The 26,154-nt window shown below is 42.8% G+C and overlaps 3 protein-coding genes across 4 annotated transcripts in view; 1 reads left to right on the top strand and 2 right to left on the bottom strand.

Moving 5' to 3' along the window:
* Nucleotides 1–145: 145 nt before the first annotated feature.
* Nucleotides 146–1,620, top strand: LOC310790300 (putative UDP-sugar transporter protein SLC35A4; the record flags this gene model as incomplete). The annotated part of the gene is made up of 1 exon (XM_083651976.1): nucleotides 146–1,620. The coding sequence occupies one exon, from the start codon at nucleotides 146–148 to the stop codon at nucleotides 1,112–1,114; it is 969 nt and encodes a 322-aa protein (XP_083508102.1). The 3' UTR covers nucleotides 1,115–1,620.
* Nucleotides 1,621–11,979: 10,359 nt separating this feature from the next.
* Nucleotides 11,980–17,853, bottom strand: LOC310790668 (H-2 class II histocompatibility antigen gamma chain-like). Its single transcript, XM_083652398.1, has 9 exons — nucleotides 17,641–17,853; nucleotides 15,846–16,018; nucleotides 14,921–15,024; nucleotides 14,642–14,698; nucleotides 14,448–14,531; nucleotides 14,252–14,345; nucleotides 13,442–13,651; nucleotides 13,168–13,236; nucleotides 11,980–13,072 (listed from the first exon to the last, which is right to left on the bottom strand). Exons 1-9 carry the CDS (start codon nucleotides 17,730–17,732, stop codon nucleotides 13,062–13,064), a joined length of 894 nt encoding a protein of 297 aa, XP_083508524.1. The 5' UTR covers nucleotides 17,733–17,853; the 3' UTR covers nucleotides 11,980–13,061.
* Nucleotides 17,854–19,238: 1,385 nt separating this feature from the next.
* Nucleotides 19,239–26,154, bottom strand: part of ndst1b (N-deacetylase/N-sulfotransferase (heparan glucosaminyl) 1b) — a 79,701-nt gene continuing 72,785 nt past the window's right edge. The window contains exons 9-15 of one of the 2 annotated variants that reach the window (XM_083652433.1): nucleotides 25,956–26,052; nucleotides 23,728–23,851; nucleotides 23,453–23,627; nucleotides 22,768–22,938; nucleotides 22,552–22,661; nucleotides 21,487–21,589; nucleotides 19,239–21,346 (exon numbers count right to left, since the gene is read on the bottom strand). In XM_083652433.1, coding sequence (XP_083508559.1) covers nucleotides 21,227–21,346; nucleotides 21,487–21,589; nucleotides 22,552–22,661; nucleotides 22,768–22,938; nucleotides 23,453–23,627; nucleotides 23,728–23,851; nucleotides 25,956–26,052 — 900 coding nt within the window. In that variant the 3' untranslated portion in view covers nucleotides 19,239–21,226. Of the gene's footprint in view, nucleotides 21,347–21,486; nucleotides 21,590–22,551; nucleotides 22,662–22,758; nucleotides 22,939–23,452; nucleotides 23,628–23,727; nucleotides 23,852–25,955; nucleotides 26,053–26,154 lie in introns of both variants that reach the window. The other variant, XM_083652432.1, reaches the window with a different exon arrangement.

Consider the following 26,154-nt stretch of genomic DNA (forward strand, 5'->3'; position numbering starts at 1 on the left):
ATTTACTGAAATAATTATCTATTTAATAATTGAGATTTGGTTGGGATTCGTGGTTTTGCTTATTTAAAAAATTGCCACATTGTGATTATTTATGACTTGATATTTGTGTAGGAGTTATTTAAGAGTTTAGTTTGCACTATTAAGAATGATCGTGATCCAGAATGTGGGGCCCAGTTCCCCAGCCAGGTGCAGGAGACAGTGGGCGAAGAGGCTGAAGTGGGGTGTCCTCCTGGGGCTGATGGTCCTCATCTATGGCTCCCACGCGCCGCTCATCGCCCTCACCAAGGTGGACGGTCGAGTCCCCTTCAGCCCCTCTTCTTGCGTCTTCATGATCGAGTTAGTCAAACTTCTGATCTCCCTGGCGACCCTCCTCTTGATCGGGGGGGCGTCCGCCCTGCGCGCCACTCCCTCCCTGGTCCTCGTGGCTCCCTACGCAGTCCCTGCCATGCTCTACGCCCTCAACAACAACCTGGTAGTTCTCATGCAGGCCTACATGGACCCCAGCTCCTACCAAGTCCTCAGCAACCTGAAGATCGCCTCCACCGCCCTGCTCTACTCCTTCTGTCTGGGCAAGAGGCTTCGGTCCGCTCAGTGGTTGTCGCTGGGGCTCCTCACGGGGGCCGGAGTGTGCCACAGCTACAGCAGCCTGGGTCCGGGGACGGCCGAAGCCGAGGCGAGTCCTCGGCTTCACGTCACAGCCTGGGGCCTTTTCCTGGTGCTGGTGTATAGCTTTATTTCAGGCCTAGCAGCTGTCTACACAGAGAGGGTGCTCAAGAGCCAGCAGCTGCCGCTTAGCCTGCAGAACCTTTACCTCTATGTGTTTGGAGTCGTCATCAACGGGCTCTCCTCGGTCTCCGGTGTGGCGAGTGAAAAGACGTTCCTGGAGGGCTACTCGGGGGCCGTGTGGGCCGTGATCGCGGGGCAGGCGGCTAACGGACTGCTGATGTCTGTGGTGCTGAAGCACGGCAGCGGGATCACCAGACTGTTTGTCATCTCCTGCTCCATGCTGCTCAATGCTCTGCTGTCCTGGGCCGTCTTGGGGCTGCAGCTCACCCCTCTCTTCCTCCTGCCGCTGTCTATGATCGTTCTGGCAGCTTACCTGTATTACAGGTAGTTGAGTCTGTCTCCGCCCAATGAGGTCCATTTAACCAGAACAACCTTGTATTACAGTGTGCCAAAACGTGTTTTTTTTTAAAGTGGTGTTTGTGTTTTCTCCTGCCTCCCGTCGGTAATGTTTTCCTTGAGTGTTGTTGCTTTTCATCTCATTTCAAATGGTCAACGTTGGGTTGTTCATTGATAGTGATTATGCTTATTTGTCCATGATCAAACAGAAACTGCATTTTGACCTCTAGAATCCAACACATTTGTTTTGTAATAATTTACCATTAAATGGCTACTGACCAGTGTCCAGTTATCAGTTGCCTTGATCTTGCCAACTCGCATCAAATTTTCAAATGCAACTCTTAACTGTGTCTCTTACACTGTTACAGGTGAATTCAAATTTGAGGTGTCTGTAATGATTATCTTCTTTATGGTTACACATTTCTCACGAGTGGTGCTATTGTCAGCTTGATGTTTTCTGTATCACATCTATTCAGACTGATAAGAACTAACCAATAAATGCATTGTCAAAAAAGTTTTTTTATTTTCTCATGATTTACAGTAAAGAAAAAATAAACGATATTTTTAATTAGATGAGCTCATCTAATTAAAAAATAGTTTCTTTTTTCTTTTCTTCTATTATTGTTGGGATAACCGCTCAGCCTTGGGATCACCTCGCACAGCTAGAGAGTCCTTTAGCTCTCCCAGTGCTACGGAGAAAAGGAACGAAAATTGTTATTACATTGTAGAATAAACCCATTTATGAAGACCAATGGCAGTATACACAGTTCACGTCAAGGAGTCAAAGTCGGCTCCAAGCATAGGCCAGTTTTTGATAGGTGAGTGGTCACATGACTCATGAGCTCACCCATGCGGAGCTGCTTGTTCTCGGCCTGCAGCTGCTGGTTGTGTGCAGACAGGTAGATGGCGTCCTGCACAGCCTCCAGCAGCAGAGCTCTGTATCTGCCCTCCGCTGTCCTCCTCTGCTCCTCACTGACCTGACGAAACACTCTGAACACCTAGACGGAGAGCAACACAACAACCGGACATGGGTCAAAAACATCCACAAATTAATGATGATATAACCAAACTGTTTTTGTTTGCCGTCTTTGTCACTTTTTTGTTTTGCACTCTTGTTTTTGTTTTTTTCATTATCATCAGAGACTGGAGATTTTCATTTTTCCTGACTGAATTCCATTGATCTTCCTGATACTGTATCAATAACAGCCTAGTTGCTGTGATGTTTTAGCACTGCCCTTCCCAGAGATCACAACACCACTGATGTGATGTGTCTTCTTCCTTAGATTTCCTGTTGATGAACTTTGAGCTGTCTGTGCTAACTGAACTTTGACCTGTCTGTGCTAACTGAACTTTGAGCTGTCTGTGCTAACTGAAGCTCTTCTTCTGTTTATTCCAAACAAACTTCTGTTGCTGCTGGAAACATAAAGTGCTTCACTTCCTATGTGGCAGAGGATTTTCCCTGCGAAAGACTTAGCAAAAACACAGTGTTCTGTTCAGACCAGCAAATGTGAAATGTTAAAGCTGTCATTACCTGACAGTGTTGGGCAAGTTACTTTCAAAATGTAATATACTACATATTACTAGTTACTTTCATTTGAAAGTAATACATTACTTTACAATATTACTTTCTGTGTAGAGTAACTCGTTACTTATTACACTACTTTTGCATTACTTTTACCAAAACAACATGTAACCCAGGCAGCAGCAGAATGACAGTTGAAGTCAGTGTTACTGTAAACAATCCAAAATTCTAAATGGTATTTTTTTCCTTTGTTCTTGTCATCTATAGTGGTTATTTGCATAAAAACACACAGTTTGATTAGGAAATGATTGTCTTTTTTAAATATGTGCTTTGATTTAATAAAATGTAACTCAATTTGTAACTTGAGTTACTTGAGAAAGTAACTGGTATAATATTACTGAAATCCAATAAGTAATAAGTTATATTAGTGAGTTACTACTAAAAGTAATACTGTATATTACAGGTTAAATGGGACAACAGTATGTCTGCTCCTTTTCATTTCAACAATGGGGTGAGACAGGGGAGCATTTTGTCTCCTGTTTTATTCAATTTCTACATGAACGATCTATCATGTAAATTAAGCTTATGTAAAACTGGCTGTATGGTCGGCAGTACAGTGATGAACCATCTTATGTACGCGGATGATTGTGTCATTTTTAGCCCGAGCTCAGCCGGTCTGCAGCAGCTCCATAATGTGTGCTCTGTGTTTGGGGAACAACAGGATGTAAAATATAAAAGTGCTATTATGATTTGCAGAACTGTGGAAGATAGACGTATGACCTTTCCTGACTTTAAACTGTCTGGTAATGTTCTGAATGTCTGCAGTGAAGTTAAATATCTTGGTCACGTGATCACAGACCAACTGACAGATGACGAGGACATTTATCGTCAGTGTCGTATGTTGTATGTGCGAGCAAATGTATGTATACATGTATGTATGAACTATAAAAAAGCCAGCCTTCAGAGACTGCAAGTGGCATATACTGTAATGATGCTCTGATGATACTGCTAAAAAGGCCCAGATGGACTAGTGCGAGTGAGATGTTTGTGAGTGCTGTAGTGTGAACACACTGCAAGCTGTCTTGAGAAATGTAATGTACAGGTTTATCTGTCGGTTAAATGATTCTGAAAATCAACTTGTGGTGGTGCTGGTGAACATTGCGTACAGTGCCACACGCTGCACGTCTCAGCTTTGGGAGCACTGGTATAGGTGTCTTTTAAAATGAGTCACTAGACTATTTTTATTTTGTGTTTTCTTTTAATCTTTTTTGTATTGTGTGTATTTGATTGTATTTTTGTATGGACCCTGAGTCTGGAATAAAGCATAATCTATTACATGTAATATGTTACTTTTGTAATTAGTTACCTCCAGCACTGTTACCTGAGTATGTGTTGAATCACTGTTGTCGGCAACTGAGAGTAGCAAAATGGGCATTTATGAATGTGAAAATGTGGCAGATAGTCATTTGTCTCACATTGGACCCAAGTGATTCCCACCTGGAGGCTCTCCTCCCTCAGACAGTGCAGCTCCATCTGGTGTCTGTGGTGTTGCTCCTCCATGTCTCTCTCAGCCAGCTGGGCCTCAGTGCGCAGCGCCTCCATCTGCAGCACCACGACCTGCCTCTCTTTGGCCAGAAGCAGCAGCTCTCTCTGGGGACCCTCTGCCTAGCAGAGAAGTGGATGGGGGGGAAAACCCACAAGAAAATGTGAGAAAAACAACAGAATGAAGTGGCATATATGCAGGAGTTCCACTGTTCCACTAAAATAATAGGTTTGCGTGAATTTAAACAGACTCGGCAACCTCAGCTAAGATAGACCAGAATCACAGTCATGTATATGTATATAGAATATAGTGCGTCTCATTATCCCACAGGTACCTGTTCCTGCTCCACGTCTGTCTCCATCTTCTCCACCTCCTGCTGAATGAATCTGCTGTGATCCTCCTTAAGTCGTCTCCTCCGCTCCTGTGCTTGGTTGTATTCCAACTGAGCCTGAGCAGTAAAAAGCCAAGATGGCTGTCTTAGTGTCTTAGTATGCCCATGTGTACACGCACAAATGTCATTCATAGGGTATTAACCTATGGTATTAACACAGAATTGCAAACATGGTGCCACACTGGATGTAGGCCTACAGGTGTTCAGTATATCTAATATACCTCTCGACACAGAGACAGCTGCTTCCCAACTGCCATCCGCCTCTTCAGTGAGACCCGAAAGCACCCACAAATCAGGACTTTATCACTCCCCCCGCGATGTTCCCTGAGCACAACCGTCTCAGGTCCCCAGGGACACTATCCTACCCCCCCCCCCACACCCTACCCCCGCACCCTACCCCCATTATATGTGACTTTAAAACACTTTTTACTGTGCACTTTATCATTTGAGATTGTTTTCTTTTTGTAATCTGATTACTCACTATGGCTATTAAACTGAATCTTAAATCTTGAATCAGATGAAGTGCCTTACCTGTTGTGAGAGGTCAGATGTCTCGCCAGCAGGCCCCTGCTTCATCATCTCCTCTCTGAGAGTCTCCCTCAGCTGCTGGATTCTAGCTACCCTCTCCTGGACCTTCTCCACGTCCCCTTTACCCTCTAGGACCAACGCAAACAATATAGGGGTAATGGTAGTCCCCATATCCACAATGTCATTTTGTTTCCAATTATCACATCAATACCTTTGATGTGTTCTTTCATTTCTTGTCTCAACTGCTCCTGTAAATATGTCATCTTGTCTGTGGTCTCTCGTTGGTCAGTCCTGCGATCACCAGAGAGGTGCAGCTTGCTGTTTGGGGACTGACATCCCTGCCAAATCAATGAAAAACATGACACACATGACATTATTACGTGCAAAGGGAACATGGTTTGTTGTCGTTTTTGGTACATTTGTGATCAAAATTCTACTTTTAGGTAGAAACCTTTATTTTGACTTTGATCTTCTCTGACTGTTCCCTCCTCTTCTCCCATGACTGATCTTTCACAATCTGGTGGAAAGGTTACAGAATGCAGATCAGTTGTCAAATCAGGAGGATCCTATGAAAGGCTGTGAGCCACCAGTCACCTCCTGTAGATCACCTGTAGATTTAGAGTCAGCTCTGCTAGCCTATAGGTGTTCTGCTCTCCTGGATCCCCCTGTGACATCATCGTGGCTCTTAGATCCAGGATGTGATCTCGGATCTCTTGCTCGGTCGCCCTCGGACACCAGCGGCCGACGGTTGCCTTAGTTACCAAACCCCTCACTCTCTGAGCCAAAGCTAAGGCAGAGGGGGTCTCGTCATCCAGGAGGCCTGATTGGTTTTGGGGGAGACCAGGTTAAATCAATTGAACCTCTCTGCTGATTGTGTGCTGAAAGGAATATAATGTAACCTGGTGGGAATTGGCTCAGAGGGCCGACTGACCGCACTGACCTTGTGGTTGGATACAGTAGAGGAGGACCGTCCTGCTGTTTCCTGTTAAAGCGTCCTTTAGGAGGAAAGGGAGGAGCTTGTCGCTAGACGTGGCTTCAAGTTGGATTTGGTCCAGAACCTTTACCAGCGGGCTGACTCTGGGAGGGATTGGGGCAGTGAGCGTTGAATCCAACACAAACTGTTAACAGCTGCAATAACTCATTTAAAGGAATAGTCTGACTTTGTGGGAGTTTGGTGCATTGGTCACTGTATCCAATATGACAAGAGGATTGGATACAATGTTTAGATTAATTCACATTATTATTATTATTATTATTATTAATATTATTATTATTATATTATTATTGCATTATCCTAAATGTGAGGAAATGAGAACTTGTAGCAGCTCTAACGCTGGCTGCTTGTTAAAAAAAAAAAAAATCTACAAAAAAACAATGGAAAAGAATTTAAGCGGCCCTCGGCTTGTCTCTCAAAATATACTATATGTGGCCCTCCACACAGTATTGGTTAATCAAGCAACTTCACTAGCGTTTTTCCCATTCACCTAACGATGACAGCACTAACGATGACAGCACTAACGATGACAGCACTATCATACAGTTTGTAGACAAGCACCAAGTAGGAACTATCCAGGCGGAAGTAATGTTTTCAGATGGTAAACACAATCCTTAGAGTACAATTGTATTGTATTGTATTTGATTTATTTTTTTAAATAACCCATATGATGCGAAAAGAAGCTGCCCCCGGTATTTTCACACCCCTGGTCTAAGCCTACTGTTGATTCATACTGGACTTAAGTTACGAATGATGAAAGATATACATTTTGTTTTTCGGAAGCTATGAATCTATAGGCCATCGAATAAAAACCAATAGCAACATCGGATTACTAAAAGATTTATCTTCATACTTTGCATAATGCTAATCACCTACAACTACTATACTGTATAAAGTGTTAGCATGCGTACCGGACAGAACTATATAGCTATCGGAGACAGAGATGATTTTGGTACGACTCAGGTATTGGGTAAGATGACCAATGGATGACCACAGTTGGTCAGTTGCTGTCCTTTATGGCTTAGGACTAGGAGGAGGACAGTATAATGTTCCTAGTTCCTTCAGCCGTGTAATAGATAGCTCACTGACCCTCTGAGGTCAGTCATGCTGGCCCCTCCTGCCAGGCTGAACAGCTGCAGTCTGCTGCGGCAGAACTCAGGCTCCGCCTTCTCTGCATGCAGTCTCCACTCAACGGCCACCGAGAACAGGGAACTGCATCTGAGGAACACGTATCATGAACATGTAAAGAGACACTTCACATTCATCCTCACATTTCAATAAAGGGAACTGGAATGACATTGTGTACAGCAGGAATCACAGTGACCAATATACAGTTAGAGGGTTCAGGGGTTCACAACCTTTTTTGACTTGTGACCCTACTTTGATGTCACAAAAATCGAGGGACCTGAGACATTCAGATTCCGGTACACCATCGATAATATCATCAGTGACATCATCAGTGATGTCACATGTGCTTCTTTTTCCCACAGAATTCTGACTTTAATCTGAGAATTCTGACTTTAATCTAAAAATTCTGACTTTTTTCCTCAAAATTCTGACAGTAACTTGGAATTCTGTCTTTAATCTCATAATTCTGATTTTATTCTCAGAATCCTGATTTAAAGTTATAATCTCAAAGATTTGCATCTAAATAAAATAAATAAAAATCACTCACAATGTTGATTGAGGCTATGGTCCATTGATGGAAGCCTTTGCAGTATATAGTGACATTATGTGACATTAGTAATGTCACATAATGCAACACTGTTTGGATGTCACATGCAATTACCACTCATCGCCATAGGTGTCACCCAAGAGAACAAAACTGAAATCTTAGAGATTATCACTTTAAACTCAGAAAGGGGGGGGGGACGCAAGTTACCCTAATCATCTTCAATAGTATTAAAGTGTGTGTGTGTGTGTGTGTGTGTGTGTGTGTGTGTGTGTGTGTGTGTGTGTGTGTGTGTGTGTGTTTTTAAAGGAATTTCAGGCGACCCTATTTGAATTCCAGGGGACCCCACTTAGGGTCGCGACCCCACTTAGGGTCACGACCCTAAGGTTGAAAACCACTGAGTTATACACTTAAGTCTATTGTGTTTAGCCAGTGTAATTAAGCCATTCAAAAACCATGGAGTTAATGTATCATAAGGCCAGTTTGCTTGACCTGTGCTCTAAGTGACCTACCTGCTAGAAATACTGCTTGGATTGGTTTTCAGTGCCTCCCTCCCTGATTCATAAAGGCCACAGGCCTCTTCTGCTGAGCACACACACACTTCACACGTCCCTCCTACAAGACTGAGACAGCAAGAAAAGTATGATTTGCATGTTTGTTGTTGTTGTTATTGTATCAATCTGGACATGGCAGTGGAAGAAACCTCGTCGGTGCTGCTCACCATCCGAGGACTGGATGAGACACCGGTTTGAGATCCTGTCTTTCGGGGCTCAGGAGATCCAGAGCGCTGCCATCTGGGTGAAACTGGCAACACAGCAGAAGTGAGTTGGCATGATATTGTGTCTAAGATGCTTTTAGATTAGGGGGTTATATGTGTAGAGAGACATACCTGAATGAAAGACACAGAGGTGAACAGTTCTCCTTTCACTTCTGTTGATATGCGACCAAACAACTTGGTCAAAATCTAAAAATGGAGTTGGCATAATGTCATCATCACTGAACAGTCAATCAAAGCTGCTACTTTGTGGGTGTGGTAGTTTTGTTTTGGTCTCCTGGTCACCTGTTTGATGATGCCATGGTCTATCAGAGTGCCTGTCTGGTCGGACCTGGAGCTTCCACCAATCAGCAGCGCTCCGTTATAACCACAGGATACAGACTCAGCGAGGGGCTGGAGGAGCTCAGGGTGCGATTTCTGCAGATTTGGATTCAATTAGGAAATGTCCAAACATCTAGTACTTAGCATGGATTGATGGTGAAAGGTTGTTTAATATGTACCTGAATGTATATATCTTTAATAATAATAATAATAATATAATATATAATATTTGGGATAATGTACCTGAATGTTGTCCACAGTTGTAACTTGATCAAATGAGAAAGACTTTGTTTCCTAATTGAAACACACATGGCTCATTACATTAGAACAGAAAAAGCAGTACGCTTCCTGAGAGCAAATGACTTTTCTAGTTGTAGTTAAATACAATGTTTTACCTCATCCTTTCCCGATGTGTATTCCACACTATGTCTCTCTTCTCTAACAACGACACACTTTTTGCCCTCTGGGTCTGTGATTAAAGAAACAAAGAAACAATGACGGTTGGAGATGAAAATCCCCCAGGGGGACAGCAATCCAATGTGCACACTTGTCCTTACTTTACCTGGGATTTTAAATACAACTCCCACTCTTACAGCTGCTTCGGATATGATCTGCACAGACAGAGACACCAGAGACGGAGACAGAGTCAGAGACTCATATACAGAAAATACAGAGAGCTTTTTGCATGGGCCAGTCTGAAATCAGCTGTCATTAAACTCATTGCCGTCATTAAACACACCACTATAGCCTCTCCACACTGCAAATGGCTGCAAACAGCCGGTACTTACGGGTACGTCCATGTTCACAGATGAAGAGACCTGTGGCCATGCATCCCCATGCTTATGTCTTCCACTGGCACTGGGTCACTTGGATTGGATTACACTGGTCTGAATTATGAATGATCCAGACTCGACTTTCACTGAGTCTGAGTGATGATGGCGCTACGGTTACCAAGATGGACCCAAAGTTCAAAACTGAGGTCATCTGTGAACAATGAGCCGTTGTTAAAATGCCAAGGGGGATGTTTTGCTTTAAGCCTCTTCGTCGTGTCATTTTGGAACGTGATACAGACAGTAAGGGATGAGATGAATAAAACATTACAATCAAGTATGAATTAATCTGATTTGAATGTGGTACGTTCAAATCCTGTGGATAGACGAAGATATCTCAGGTGCATTTGAGGCATTGGAAACCGGTTCATTTGTTAATAACTGCATTATTACAAACAGGACATTGTCTCATGTAAACATGAAAAAACATGAACCCGGCGTGACAATAAACCAATATAGAGCAAACTAGAGAAGCAGGGCAGCGTGTCCAGCGCTGTATACTGTATACTGTATACAGCGTGTCCAGCGCTGTATACAGTATACAGCGTGTCCAGCGCTGTATACTGTATACAGCGTGTCCAGCGCTGTATACTGTATACAGCGTGTCCAGCGCTGTATACTGTATACAGCGTGTCCAGCGCTGTATACTGTATACAGCGTGTCCAGCGCTGTATACTGTATACAGCGTGTCCAGCGCTGTATACTGTATACATACTATATATATATATATACGCTATATACTGTATACACGCTGTATACTGTATACAGCGTGTCCAGCGCTGTATACTGTATACATACTATATATATATATATACGTTATATACTGTATACACGCTGTATACTGTATACAGCGTGTCCAGCGCTGTAAACTGTATACAGCGTGTCCCACTGGCAACTTTCACACATTGCTCAAGCGGCAGAAAGTAATCTAGCCGAGCTCAGACAGGTCGGCTCGGGAGGGGAGACTTATGAGGCGGTTTTTGGACCGATAGAGACACTTTAGGCCCGGTGGTGGTTCTGCTGAACGCCTCCAGAACATTATAACTGAGATCCAGTGATGTAGGGAAGGCCGAGCCGACCTTGGTGATAAATTGAGCGTCCCGAGGGCGCTCGCCCGCTGGAGGCGGAGGGGAGAGTGGAGCGTGGAGAAATGGCACTGTGCACTCAGCAGTGTGCACAGTGCCCTTTCACTGTCTACAAGGAAGCCCAAATTTGGTGTTTCCTGCAGTCATACAGCATGAGGTAGCCCAATGTTTTTCAGTAATTTTCCATTCACCCAGTTAGTTTTGGTTTCGGCGTAACAAGTTCTCCGCCCGAGTAGCCTACCTCATGGGCCCTGATACCGACCTCATCTCAGGAGCCCCAGAGGGGCCGGGCGTTGTCTTTAATTGACCAGAGAAATCATTGTTCTTTGCATGTTCTTCCATGCACTTGCTTGGATAACATCTTCTTAGCTGTTTGTAAACAATATTAAACATACAGTACGGAAAGACAGCTCTGTTCTCCAAGTCTATTTATTTAGCAGTTTAAAACGTCCACCACACCTACCAATCCAGCCTGGCGGCACTCAATCTCCACCAGGCCAGAACGGACAATAGCACGCCTTTTCAGGGGCCCAAACAACCAGTGGTGGAGAACATGGAAGGAGGGCTGAAGGAGAGAAGAAGCTGACTTTATTCTCACCTTACTTCTGTTTTTCTAATGGTGTTCACTTCTCTTTTCCCCTCACATCTCCACAAAAGTTCAAACACGGACAAACACTGTTTCATTATTTTTCAGGGATCACTTTCTCGAACGCATCTCAGTCGTACTTATGATCATCTCTGCATGTCATTATCACCAGGGAGAGTTAGTGGGACAAGCTCTCCTGCCCTCCACCCTCTAACCAACCCCGGCCTTCAGGGCTTTGAGTGACACTGGACCAGCTGGAGACACTCTCACACCAGCAGCTCAGGCTGGGCCAAGGACAGTGGAAACACCAACTAACCCTACTAACCCTGAGGAGTCAGTGAGGGGAGGAAGCAACAGGGTTTTCTGTTGGACTATGTCTATGATTTCATTCCTATTTATATTTTTTGGATTGAGTGTCAGCTTGGCAGTTTTTGCATCTGTCTCTCCTTAAAGACAATCTTAGAACAAAGATTAACTTTGGGGAAGTGGGACAGATTTATAAAGGCCTAACAGTGGGTTGTCATGATTCATGAAATCATATCTGTCTGAGAATGCCTCATTAAAATTATACTTCATATGCTGTATTCTCCCAGACATATAGACACAAAAGTTTATTTATTAAAGGGGTATTTATTAAAGTGATAGCTTTTAACTTCTATAGATTATTGTACTGCTGGTGGACATATAGTAAAATAATTAATGAATCAGTTAATTCTGTAAATTCATTACAATTCAATGTCACCAACCAACTTAAGCTAGAAAAAAATAAAATAAAAACACAAGTCAAACCTCCCAATTTGGAATGAGTGAGCAATGTCACCATATCCAATTAGATTTCAGTGTTAACTTTACCACAAATTAATGTTATTTAACATTCTCCAATTGTATGTCTATTTCAATATAGTCATTGTTAAGGAAACAGCATACTTTACTCAGCTTTCTCGACCAACACCTCTACGCAGAAATCACTTTGTCACAGTCAAATCTTAAAGTATGCTTCAGAGATACGGTTACACACGTTTCACACTCGTATGTCAGAATATGTCAGAGATTTTAAATGTCAATGAGAACACCCCAAAGAAGTCTATGAATGAAGACAAATGTATGTAACAGGCTTCTTAATATGAAGGCTATGCGTAAAATAGGAATAGCAAAGAAATGTCATTTGACAGATTACATGATTGTAGGGCTGGGCGATATGGTTGAAATCAATATCACAGCAATCATAAGGATTTTTCTTGATCAATAGGGTATAATCATGATATGGTTGGTTCGTGTATGCAAAATCACATTAAATAATCAAACTCATGTTCATCTCATTGAACCGAATGGTAATGTGAGGTCAAACAAAACTGCAATAATCAAATAATACTCGTACCATACCTCGTTTTATGAGAGTTTGTAGCTCAAATTTAACTCATCATCATCAATGTAGACAACAGAAATGTGTCACAATATTAAAATATATCATCACGATATGATTCCACTGAAAGATGATAAACAACAACACTGAATTATCGCCCAGCCCTATCGAATGATTGATGAATCACAAACAGCATTACTGCGTGGAGGACTGCATGAGGACATCCTATAGCAGATACATAATGTAGGATGTGTTTAGACTTCTGGTGCCTCTGGAAAGATCAGCTGATGATGACGATGAAGAAGAAGATCAGCTGAATTGGTTCAACTCTACTTCTTGTCTGGAAAAAGAAAAGAAACGCAAAGAATCAAAGACGTGTATCCACCAACAAATACAAGTTCTGTTGATCTTTACAAGCTGAGGTGAGACACTCACCCTCCTCCTCGTTGACGCTGAAGGACTTCAGCTGCATCATCCTGGGGGCGGCCATCATGCGGCGAGGGACTGAGAAAGAAAACGCGACGGAAAATGAGGAAACGTTAACTTGGTCACTCTTCTTGTCACACACAGACCCCATTTACACCCGGTATTAAAATGAGATCTGTATCCGGATAAGGTTTCTGGATACATATTGCATTTCAATACCAGGTGTAAATGGGGCGACGAAGACACAGGTGCTGTTTTCATTGGGAGCGAGCGTGTCCTCTACCTCTGTTGCAGTCGGGCCTGCCGCGGACATGGGTGTCCGGGATGGGGTGGCCGTTGCCGTCCACGCACCAGCAGTAGCCGGTGGCTGGCCAGCACTGCATGGGGTTGTAGTTGCCCTGCTCGTCACACTGCGGGGAGTAGTAGCCGATCTTGTGGGGGTGCGCAACGGACGCCTCCGTCTGGCACTTGGTCATGATGACAGAGGCAGTGACTGATGAGGGACGGAGGGAGGAGAAGATGTGAGGACATTGACATGTTTTATTCTATGGAGATAAGAAGGAACTGAAGAACTGAAGTAGACAGATCAAAAGAAGGAAGTGAAACTTGGTGAATCCGGTAGGAGATGAGATGTGGTGAGGTGTGGTGGCAGTGTGAGAAATATCAGAACCTCTCATCTAATTGCTCTTGTGTTTGTTTGCACCAAGTATGAAATTGTGCACACTAAATAATGAAAATGAGGCTATAAATGATCCAAAACGAGGCAGCGAAATGCATCTTGTGCACTGGAATTAAAAAAGGCTACCATCTATCATCTGGATTCAGCAAACTGTGACCTACAAATCTAAATGATATTCTCCTGTGGCTACTGCCAAGCTCCATACTCGCTCTCCTTAGCTCTTCTTTTACTTCTCTCTTACACGACCCTGGCACTCCTTACTGTTGGCTGCTGGGGATTTGATGGTAAACTGGGGAAATTAATCTTATTCTACCACACTCCTTGTAAATTGCTCCAGATAAGAATGTCAGCTAACAAATGAGTAAAATGTGAATGTAATGCTGGGGAGGGGGCGGTAGGATTGGCTTCAGTAACCTGTCTCAGGTGTGCTCTCAGGTGTGGGGGGTGCGGGCGGCTTCTCCTGGGCCATCTGGAAGATCAGCCAGTGACGCATCCAGGACTCAAAGCCCTAAGGAATACACAGTGTTTAGATAGAAAAGCTATACAACTGACAAGATGGTTTCTGTGTGTGTGCACGTGCATGCATGTGTGTGTGTGTGTGTGTCTTTACCTTCCACTCACTGTCATTCATCTGTTTCTGCAGGGTCTGCAGGTTGGTCAGGAAGGTCTCGTTGAACTGGGGCAGCTGGGCGTTCTGGGCAGAACATAATCATAGTTTAATGACGACAACTCACACCCACAGAGCGATAGTGAGGCTTATGGGTGGCTCTGTGGTGAGAACACAGGATACTGAGAGCAACATACCTGCAACAGGTCCTTCACCAGTTTCACCACATTCACCACAGCAGTGTCCTGCAGCTTCTGCCGGGACAAGAAAGAGTCAAACATTCTAAATAATAATAAACAAAACCAACTGGTATTCAGTCTTATTTCACGTTTGTTTTCATTCACATTTCAATTAATTCTCATGTCTGAGGTGTCATATTTGAATCATCCAAGACTTTTTATTAATGTTCTCTTTATGTGAGCTTGTTGCTGAGCCTGCGCATAAAGACACAGTGATGGAGGCAGGTGGAGACCTACCATCATCGGCTGTGTCTTCTTGGCCGTCATGGAGTCATCATCTGAGGTGAAGTCCATCAGTAGGGGCAGGCTGTTCATGGGCATGTGCATCTGCATAGGAGCCGCTGCAGGGGACAAGGGGAGACTGATGAAGCAGTCTGGGGACTTTACACACCAGAGTAGGTACAAGATGGTAGCCACTCTAATAATTGAGTGGCTTAAAATAGAAGTAACTAGTTGTAAAACAAAGATAACTGTTTTTACTGAACACTAATTGAAAAATTCATGTTAATACATTTTTTTTAAATAATTAATGATTTATTGCTTAGTACCAAAAACACTAAAACTAGAACTGAAACTGAGGGGAAAAACACCTAAAGCTACTGAGCCCATACTAAAAACAAAACATCTAAACTGAAATTGAAATAAAAGCTGAGGACTACAGAAATGTAAAAACTAATAGACTGTTAACAACATATTAAACCAAGATGTCATACCAACTCACCAGTAACATCTTAAATAGCCCTGGTGAGCAGACTGCTAGATATTATATTAAACTATAGATGAGGCTGTTTCAATGCTTATGATGATTACAATATAAATGTAGCGCACAGCTTGATTCCTTATACTCGTCTTGTCTTTCCTCATTCGGGGAATTCTGTAGTCTGTACAGTGTTCCGCCTTCTGGTACTTTCTCTCCTCACATCCTCCTCAAAGCCAACTCTCACTTCCCTCTCCGCCTACAGCCTCCTCTTCCTCCTGTCTGATGAAGATCACTATTTTGCGGATGCTGCATTTCTGGAGACGTATGCCTCCTCACACACACCTCTATATAAAGTCAGATAAACTAGACTATCATTCCCACGGACACTGGCCAGCCTCCCAAAAGACCATTCGATCATTATGAGTTTATTTTCACTTCCACATACATCCCCCACCCCCTCACCCTGCATCACTCTGCGAGTCATCTGCTTGCGCAGGTTCTCGTTGTTCTTCTGCAGCGAGTGGATGTCCTCCTTCTGGTTGAAGACCAGATAGGCGGTGAACACCTGGCTGGCCACCAGCAGACAGGCCAGGGTGGTCAGGCCCGCCACCTTGAACGCACGCTTGTTGGAGGCTCTACAGGCAGACACAGACACAGAAGAAGAGGATGAAACAGTGGGAGAGAGATGGGGCAACCATGAGGCACAAGCAAGTTAATTAGAAAATCAAAGTGGGAGGTAGCGTAGGTCAAAAATAATCCAAAATATCCCAAATAATTGAACTAAACACTATTATGTAAATACAGGCCAATTTTCTTTGTCTGCTGCCTATTATGAGCTAATAGGATGAGAGCATCACCTGTTACTAGGCAGACACCTTCTGCTAATGCAAAGGAGAAGTTTCCGCATTTCTGACTACTAGTTATTAAACATGAATAAACATGTTTTAAAGGGTACAAATGATTTGACAATTATAAATAGGCACAATGCAATAACGACATTCAGTTATTAATGAACTGTTCGGCCTAATACAAACTTTGTTGTCTATATATGCTTTCTAAATGAGTCACTTAAAAATAAAGTTTCAGCTGCTGTGTTGCATGTTATTTAAAAGTTTTTTTTTAAAGCAGTTGTAATGAGACTTTTATAGTTCTAACAAAGTTACAGTTCTATATTTAAATGAGGCTGCATTTCAGACCTTTGTTAAGCTATAAGAAAAATAATAGTGTAACTCTGTGTTTAAGTAGGTCCAAATAATCCCAAATATCCAAAATAACTTAAAGGTAAAGGTAAAGTCAAGTTAATTCAACCCTATTAGCCTAACTACAGCCCAATGTTTTTTCCTATTATGAGCCAATAGCGTGAGAGCATCATGAGTTACTAGGCAGACGCCTTCTGCTAAATGCAAAGGAGAAGTTTCAGTATATCTGACTACTAGTTAGTTAACATGTTTAAACATCTTTTAAAATGTACAAATTATTTAAACAAGTGTAAAGGCACAATGCAAAAATACATTCAGTTATTAATGAACCGTTCGGCCTCATACAAACTTTACTCTATGTTGTCTACAGGTGCTATATCTAAATGAGTCATCGGTTTAAAAAACTGTCACTTGATTTCACTTTTAAAACAGTTTTAATGAGCCTTACAATTTTACAGAACATCTTTAAATTAGGCTAACATTTCACACTTGTGTTAAGCTATAAGCAAAACAATACTGTAACTCTGTTTAAGTAGGTCCAAAACAATCCAAAAATATCCCAACTATCTTAATTAAACCCTAATATGTTGCCTAAATACAGCCCAATGTTTTTTCCCTACTGCCTATTATGAGCCAATAGCATGACAGCATCACGAGTTACTAGGCAGACGTCTTCTGCTAATGCAGGGGTGGTCAGTATTTCTGACTATTTAGTTATTAAACATGTATCCACATATTTTAAAAGGTACAAATTATTAGTGTAAAAAGGCACAATGCAAAAAAAAAAAGTTAATGAACTCTTCTGCTTCATTAAAACTTTTTCGCCTATAGGTGCTATCTAAATGAGTCATCAGTAAAAAGAAAATACAATAAAACGTTTCACATTTTCACATGCTTTTGCAGGTTAAATTTTTTTTTTAAAGCAGTTTTAGTTTTACAGATTTAGATTTCTATATTTAAATTCGACTTCACACTTTTGTTAAGCTATATAATTGATATGGGCCATCATTTAGTGGATGATGTGTGGTGTGGCAGCATACAGGTTGCTGGAGTCTCACCCTCTGTTGGGTCTTCCAGGGAGAATCAGGTCCTCCTCACTGCCGGAGAGGCTGCCCGGGGCCAGAAGAGCATCTTGAGGAGAGTTGTCCATCGCTCTTGCAAGTTCTTCTCACGTTCTTCAACACAAATAAGTGGTCAGTATCAGCAGGAGAGGCCAAAATATAGCCCCAAAATGAGGAAGGACTGTGAACGCACAGACAGGTTCCAAGAAATATAAGTGAAAGGTGCTGAGCAGTGGAAAGCCCCGGAGTTGGAGGTGCTGTGGGCTGGGTCACTTTATAGCAGCTCTGCACTGCTATTGGTCAACCGCCACCAGCATCACTTGTTGGTAGAGGCAGACAACTCTGAAATGTTGGAGTGAGATTCATGAATCTTCATTAATGTCTTTAAATTGCTTGGAAATGTAAGCTTTAATAATGAAAATAATACAAACTTTGACTGCTTTTTGTAATACATTAGTACTAGTACTGCTACTACTGATAAAATGCACTTTTCTCACAGTTACTCCAAGTTACATAGTACTGTAAACTAAAAGGCTGTAACTCCTTCAAATCTTAGTTAATAAGGGGATTCAGGTGGCATGAAGTAATACTGAATGTCGATAATGTATATGTTTTTTCTTTCTTTAGTTTACCTATGTCTGAGCTTGTTTGTTTGCCTTGTTTGTGTGTGTGTGTGTGTGTGTGTGTGTGTTTTTTTACCTTTATTTATACAGGGGGAGTCCCACTGAGAGCAATGCTCTCTTTTTCAGGAGTGTCCTGTTCATATTCACTAACACATTCATACCTGGAAGCTGACCAGTACAACCACAGTCTGATCTGCTGGCCACTGATCAGCTTCACTGGAGCAGTTGGGGTTAAGGGCCTTGCTCAAGGGCACCTCAGTGGTGGTAATGAGGGAGGGGCCAAGGAGAAAAGTTTAAAATAAAATATTGGGGGGGGGAAATAAAAAGGGGGATTCAGAAACATTTAGAAATGATATTGGACTGGGCAAAAATGAACTAGTACTATAGAGTGGAGTGGAGCTTAAACTCCAAAGTTCAATTTAACACAGTCCAGAATACAAGGGATGATTAAAAATAAAACAAACATTGCTTTGAGAGAAGATCTTTTTGCCTGCTCAGCTTTCCTTGTTGCGTATTTCCCCCGATAATTAAATGACTCGAAAACCAGAAAAACAGGAGTGACGACTACGCAGCTGTTCCTTTACAGTAGTCTGTTAGGTGGAATACGACAAGCATCAATAAACCGGCAAAATAAACAATGCAACATTCTATTGATCGACTTAAATGCTGCATAAGGGTTTGTAAGAGGGTCAGGCTGTATTATATTTCATATCACACGAGGACTGAATTACAAAATGAAACCAAAAGACTTCAGGCAGCCACCCATTTTATTTTGAGTTTTCGGCCCTTCAGAAAATCTCCTCTATTCGTCTTCCCTGCATTCCCTTTGAAGTGAGCGACCCTGAATAACAAAATAAGAGTCTGGGTGACGGAGAAAGGAAGTGAGCGACCCTGAATAACAAAATAAGAGTCTGGGTGACGGAGAAAGGAAAGCAAAGCAAAGCAACGACTGAAAAATACAGTGGTGTTTTATTTGCAAATTAAAAAGCACCGACAATATTAGTTACACTGTAAAAATTATTGACAACAATTACAAATCTCTTTATCATACAGTCCAGATTAGTACCATCGTTTCTGTTATGTGTTATCACTTAATACTTTATATGGAGAGATCCATTACGTCTGTACAATAGTTGGCAGTGAGAGGATGTGAGAGGGAACCATTTTATTGACATACCTCCATACAATGAAATCGTCCCAACGGCAACAGACGACGCACTCCCCCGCCTCCCCCCCCTCGCACAGGGTGCGCAGAAGGGGCCGATGGAGAGCGTAAACCCAAACACAATTCATAATAATTTAGGTCTACCAAGGGTGGCGTATTATGTACATTACAAAGTCAGGAAATCAAAAGGACCGACATGTGCATCGTTATTACGTCAGAACATTGTACAAAACTATTGCAATAAGAGCAGCTTCTGTTATGTACGCTTGACATCTAGTTGCAGTGGTAATACCTTGACCGGCAACCAAACGCCCGTGTGGTCGACACGTCACACCGTTGGTCGGCCTGCATCTTTCTTTACACGCTTCTCCCAGAGACAACATTCTTTCCCCGCTCCCCTAACTTAAAAGATCATCTGCTAAATGAAATGAAAACGGAGGACAAAATCTACAGTTTTGAAATAAAAATCCAATGTAGATACTGCGATACAAGAATGGATGATCTTGCTCTGTACACTCTACGGGAACCTCTTGAACCAGAGTGCCTATTTAACATAGCTAGCTTATGGTCATCTTCACAGATTGTAGTAGGATGCGTTTCGTTTCGTTGAGTGTGCTTTCCGATAACCGGTATGCTGTGAACGGGTGTCCACGCGCGTGCCTGGCTTAAATAATTGTGCTTTCGACATTCATCCGACCGTTCCTGCTTTAGCCAGGTCCACGCTCCCTGGAGATGACTAAATAAGGGGAGAGTCAAACAAACAGTTTGACAAACCAGCCTGCTGTACATCTGGCCTCGATGACGGAACTGAAACAAACACGTTTTGTTTTGTGGTACATTCTACAATAATGCTTTACCAACAGCATCATAGAAAAAGTTCATCAAACAAATAAAATCTGAGTAAAAAAGAAAAGAGACTATCTTAAAAAAAAAGAACCCTCAAACGTCCATGTAGTAATATTTTGATGACGATTCTGTCCTGGCACTTGTAAATGTGATAACTAGATTCTACCCAAGGCCTATCAAATAAGGCTACAACATGTAGCCTGAGTCAAGACTCCAGAAGCCCCATTCTGCTCCCACTCAAATCCTTTAATTACCACAACGCCTTTCTGTCAGTCAAGCTCATCTCTCTCCATACATTTGACACTGCCTGTTCTAATGTGCTCCGGACAACACGACCTGGCTGGAGACACAACACCACCTGGCTGGAGACACAACACCACCTGGCTGGAGACACGGATGGTTGTGTGTTCAAGTGTATTCCGCTCCTTTTTCCTCGGAGCTGGCACTGTGACGACCGGTCAAGGTTCAGGCTTCTTTCCTTCCTTCGATGTCGAGATGAAGCGTTGAGTTCATGAGAGGAAGAGAGAACAGGGATATGATTACTGAACACTTAACCGCCGCCCTGTGCGTCACGGGTGCCTTCCTCAGACACGGTGGATGCCGTCATGTGGCTTCCATGTTTCAGTTCATTCCTTTGTGAGGATGGAGGCATCTCGCAGGGTTAGGGAGAGCGGGGGGGGTGCACTCAGAAGCTCCCTTCCCCCCACTAGTTATTATGCTCTCTTCTCCCCTTAGCACCCACTTCCGCCCCATCCATCTCGTGAAGATCACAACAAGTTTTGAGTTCTGGGTGGGCAACCCCGTGTTCAAATCTCCGTTTCGATAAGATTTCAGTCTCTTTCAAAACTGTTTGGGATCTTCGACTTCGACTTCGGCTGCTCCCGTCAAACACGGCCGACTTCCCCCGGGGAGGGGGAGGGGCTGAGCTGTGGTCTCCCGCTGGCTGCTGCTACCTGGTGTGGACCAACTCCTCTCGGAGCCAGGTGGGCAGCGGCTGGCCCATCCTGTACAGCAGCTTGGACAGCTCAATGTTGTGATCCCGATAGTAGTCCCTGAGGAACACCTGGGACTGATGGAGGAAGAGAAAGAAAGAGGTACAATGAAATCACATTTAAAAACCTTGAAGAAATACAGAAAATGTTTCAAAAGATCGGTGAAATAGTAACAGATGGTACGATGTACATAATGTTAAGTTATGAGTTATCATACCTCAGGGTCCATGTCAGGGTATCTGCGCCCTTTACTCTTCCCCAAACACTTGGTCTTCCCGCCCTCCAGCAGCTGACACCAGAAGCCTTTCTTAGGGTCGAACCTGTACATAAGAGCAACATTATATATTATAGAGAGGCAAAGTGACCGCCTACTTCCTGCTTCAGCACTGTACCAGAGATTTTCATCTGCCATTTATTTTCCCATACACATTTTGGAAAATGCTTATAAAAATAGTTTTACTTGTTCAAACCAAACGGTTCAGATATATTTAGAATCGGGAGAGACCATAGAACATTTCACTCAGACCAAAACCTTAAAAAAAAACATTGAAAAAATATTTTCTTTAAATCCGCAGTTTTTTACGTTTTGGTCAGAGTGAAATGTTATGTGGTCTCTCCTGTTTCTAAATATATCTGAACCGTTTGGTTTGAACAAGTAAAACTATACAGTTTTAACAGTAGTAATGTACTGTTCACGCTTAAAGGGGAGGTATTCTAAGATGTGGAGATTCTTAATATTTCTGCTGACTTTGATACTTGGAAGTGTGAGGAAATCACAGTGAAAAAAACTCAATCTTGTTACTATGAAATCGACCAATCAGCGCTAAGAGGAGGGCATGCCTTCTAGCATGGCCAGCCAATCAGAGCAGTACCTCATTAGCATAAGAAGCTACTCTACAGCTACCCCACAAACAATTCTGCATTTGTCAAGCAAGCAAACATATTATGACTGATTTATGATAAAGTAGGAGCAGCACTTGATTCCTGCTAGATGCAGAACACACAGCTGCACATCTGTGCATCGTTTTACCTGCTACACACCTGAACAAACTCAATTTGTTTGGAATTGTCTGGGGCAGAACATCAAACATCTCTTTTTAAGATCGACTGTTTCTAGAGAAGCGTAGAAATTGGGAGGTTGTTGGATGAGTAACCAGAGTCAAATGTGTACTGATGCGTACTGAGAAATCTGAAGTTATAAATTAAGTGCAAATGAATCTGTAAACTTGGCAGCTGAAAGGGGGGGATGATGTTGTGATGTGAGGTGAAAGTGGACACTCACGCAAGGATCTTGTGGTAATTGACAGCGTTGGCCAGGCTCAGGAATTTCTGGATTTTATCCATGACTGCGGCTGGCTCGGTCTTCAGCATCTGGCCGTCCAAGACCAACAACTGGGGGGAAAGAGGCACAGACAGGCTCATTTATCAGAGCAGGACGGTCTTGTCATGTTGTGCCGTATGTGCTCATAAAGGGAAAATACACACGCACCCACGGTACCTGGCTGGAGTGGTAGTGGTTGAGCCAGCGCTCCAGGTGGACGGCGTACCAGCCCGGCACCAGACAGCGGTTCTGCAGGACCCGTAGTTTGACCGGAGAGTCATGGCCTGCTGTGATGACATCATGGAAGGAGTACTTCAACGCCACTGGGTCATCATGGGCTCTTTGGTGCTGTGGGCAGACAGAGAGGTGCAGCGTGAGCTGTGTACTGATGCTGTATATATCAGCACTGTATACAATATCTACCTACAGTGAAGACTGCAGGAATCTAAAATAAACTATTTATAGTACAATGACATTGCAAAGGTTTCCAGACAAAGATAAACACAACAGTGAACAAAAGTGTAAGATCTTATAGCATTTGCACACCAAGTCCGTATTTCTGTCCGAAATTGACGCACGGGAAAAAAAAGAATACGACCTCATTTGTGCCAATCATCATTGACACACCGAGTCCGACAATTACGTCCGTCATTTAAGTTTTCGGACGAGGTTCGATTTTCTGCGTTTTTCGCATCGGTCAATAGATTTTTGCGAGCTGGGACCCGTCTGTGTTTTCAGATGACGGATTAAAAAACACGCATACAAAAACAATCGGACTGTGTGTGCAAAGACCTTTAGACTTTGATATTTAACATGCACTATGATTATGAGTTATTGATTGATTGTGGGTTGCTCAACAGACCTGGTACCAAGAGTACGCTCTGTCAGCTGGGTTGATCAGGATGGTGATGATCTTGGCTTTGGGCAGGAGAGCTGCGGCCCTCTGAGCAGCCACCTCAGAGTCAAAGTAGTTGGCGCTCTTCTCAAAGTAGTAGTCTGAACTGGTGTTGGAGGGCAGAGGGAAGTAGTCCATGTACCTGTCAGAGAACACATACAAAACACATACAAAGTGCTATCAGCAGCCGAGAAGGAGCTGGCCCAGTTTCAATCAATCCCCCGTAGGCGGGTATTTCTTACCAGTCGATGCCTCTGTGGTAGTTGTGCCCATTGAAGAACTGGATCTCTTCAAAGGTCTCCTTGCTGGGGTAGTTACTGGTCAGGTCAGGGTGCATGCCAAGAAACAGGTAGAGTGCTGTCGTCCCTGGGAGAGAGAAAGAAGCAAGTGGTATAAAAGTCAAGTCAAGTTTATTTGTATAGCCCTAATTCACAAGCATGTCTCAGAGGACTTCACAGAGAATATGTCTAGCTAAATCTAGCGGACACAACAATAGCAATTACAGTAGTAATAATGACAAACATGATTGAACAATCATATGGTAGAAAGAAGAGTGTCAAAAGAGTGTTATTAGTAAATACCAGACATGGGACCAAGTCACTTCGGTCCAAGTCTCAAGTAAGTCCTAAGTCATTTGGTCCAAGTCTCAAGCAAGTCCCAAGTCATTTTGGGCAAGTCAAGTCAAGTCAAGTCACAGGTTTTGTCAAGTCAAGTCAAGTCGAGTCCCTAGTTAAGGCAAGTCAAGTCCCAAGTCAAGTCACTTTTTTTTCCCACGTCCAAATACTGCAGTCTTACCTTTGTTTATAAAGAAAAAAGACATGGTATTAATACCTGTCTAATAGTGGTGATATTATTGGCCAATTTACAGTTATCTAACCCGTTCAAAAAGTATGACAAATTTAATTTGTGTTCTAATCATTGATATTCAGTGAAATAAATGTAATCAAACAAAAGTCAAATAACTTTATAAACGCTTATTTATTTCTTAACTGCTTCTCAGTAAAAAAAAAAAAAAATCTGCCACGTCAGTTTACACACACACACACACACACACACACACACACACACACACACACACACACACACACACACACACACACACACACACACACACACACACACACACACACACACACACACACACACAGCTGACAACATGTACCTCTCCCCCCTCCAACCCAGGGCTGACACATAGGCTACATTTGCATAATGTCCCAATATGCATTGTGGTTGACAAGGAAGCAACCAGATGAAGCTAAATAAGTGGTAGATAGTAATATTTCTTTTTACCAAATTTTTACCACAAGTTGTAATATTTCAATGTTGGCCAAAATAAATTTTTTAAATTGACTTTATGAATTAACACCCTAAGTCTAAAGCACATTTTCAGGCGGGGTATATATACATCTCACAACTAGAACGAGTTGTAGGATGATTGGGAACTTTGGAGACTATTATTTTAATATCTCTTGGCGTGCTCGCAGTCTACAGATCAAACCGATAGTCTACGGGCCTGCGCTGGCGCAGCGCTGACCAAAAGTATTTAATAAATATTTCCTCTCAATCACTGTTAAACAGTGAAACACTGACAGCCAGACTACAACATCAAACGTTGTTAGATTCCGCCCCTGTCCCTTCTGCCTGTTTGAAGAATATCGCAGCTGTGTGCAATCCAGTGAGATGATTGATTGACGGCCAGTCATCCAATCACGACAATGCTATAAGGCGGAGCATGACTGGATGACAATTTGTCATTGGATCACTCAGTCATGTTCCTCCTTATAGCATTGTCGTGATTGGATGAGCGGCTGTCCGTCACGCTCCTCTCTTCGTCTCCTCTCCAGCTTGCACTCCCCGCCATGCACTGACTGACGCATACCGGACAGACAGAGAAACTTGGACAATGTTACGTTATGATTTAATTATTTAAACAGACAAACACAAACAAGTCATCCAAGTCATCACCTCTCAAGTCAAGTCAAGTCTCGAGTCTTTAACTTCCAAGTCCAAGTAAGTCTCAAGTCATTTATGTTTTTGTCAAGTCAAGTCACAAGTCATCAAAACAGGGACTCGAGTCGACTCGAGTCCAAGTCACCAAGTCTCAAGTGCCCATCTCTGGTAAATACTGTAAGATGCAAAAGCATGAACCAAACCCAGCTGACTCTAGTATCAAGCCAAATTCATCCCTGCGGGTCAGGTTCATTGGCCAAGTGAGAGCTACCTGATTGGTCATCTCATATTCCTGTTCATCTGAGCAGTAATCAAAACATGAAATTCATACCACTTAGAAACATGACACTTCTGCTTCCCACCAAGCGAGAAGCATCTGATTTGATTTACAACTATGTCCTGTAGAGGGCGTTCAAGCACAACTATGTCCTGTAGAGGGCGTTCAAGCACAACTATGTCCTGTAGAGGGCGTTCAAGCACAACTATGTCCTGTAGAGGGCGGTCAAGCACTGCGTCTCACCAGTCTTCTGAGGCCCGATGACAAGCAGCTTGGGGAAGCGGTCACATGTTTTCTCTTTCGACCAGATGTCCTTGTGTCTTTTGTCCTCACAAGGATCCTGTAGCCATAAAAAGACAAACAAGCATTTGCTTTATTTCTGCATTCCTAAAAGACAGAGAGACAGACAGAGAGACAGACAGACAGACAGACAGACAGATAG

The sequence above is a fragment of the Poromitra crassiceps genome (assembly GCF_964638095.1).
Source record: "Poromitra crassiceps genome assembly, chromosome: 15".
Classification (NCBI taxonomy): Eukaryota; Metazoa; Chordata; class Actinopteri; order Beryciformes; family Melamphaidae; genus Poromitra; species Poromitra crassiceps.

What these genes read in the sequence shown, in the direction of transcription:
- LOC310790668 (XM_083652398.1), bottom strand. Translation starts at nt 17,732, where the DNA reads ATGGACAACTCTCCTCAAGATGCTCTTCTGGCCCCGGGCAGCCTCTCC. An exon ending in CCTGGAAGACCCAACAGAGG is followed by an intron (nt 16,019 to 17,640) that starts GTGAGACTCCAG and finishes GTCTGCCTGTAG; the next exon opens with AGCCTCCAACAAGCGTGCGT. An exon ending in TGGTGAAGGACCTGTTGCAG is followed by an intron (nt 14,532 to 14,641) that starts GTATGTTGCTCT and finishes TGTTCTGCCCAG; the next exon opens with AACGCCCAGCTGCCCCAGTT.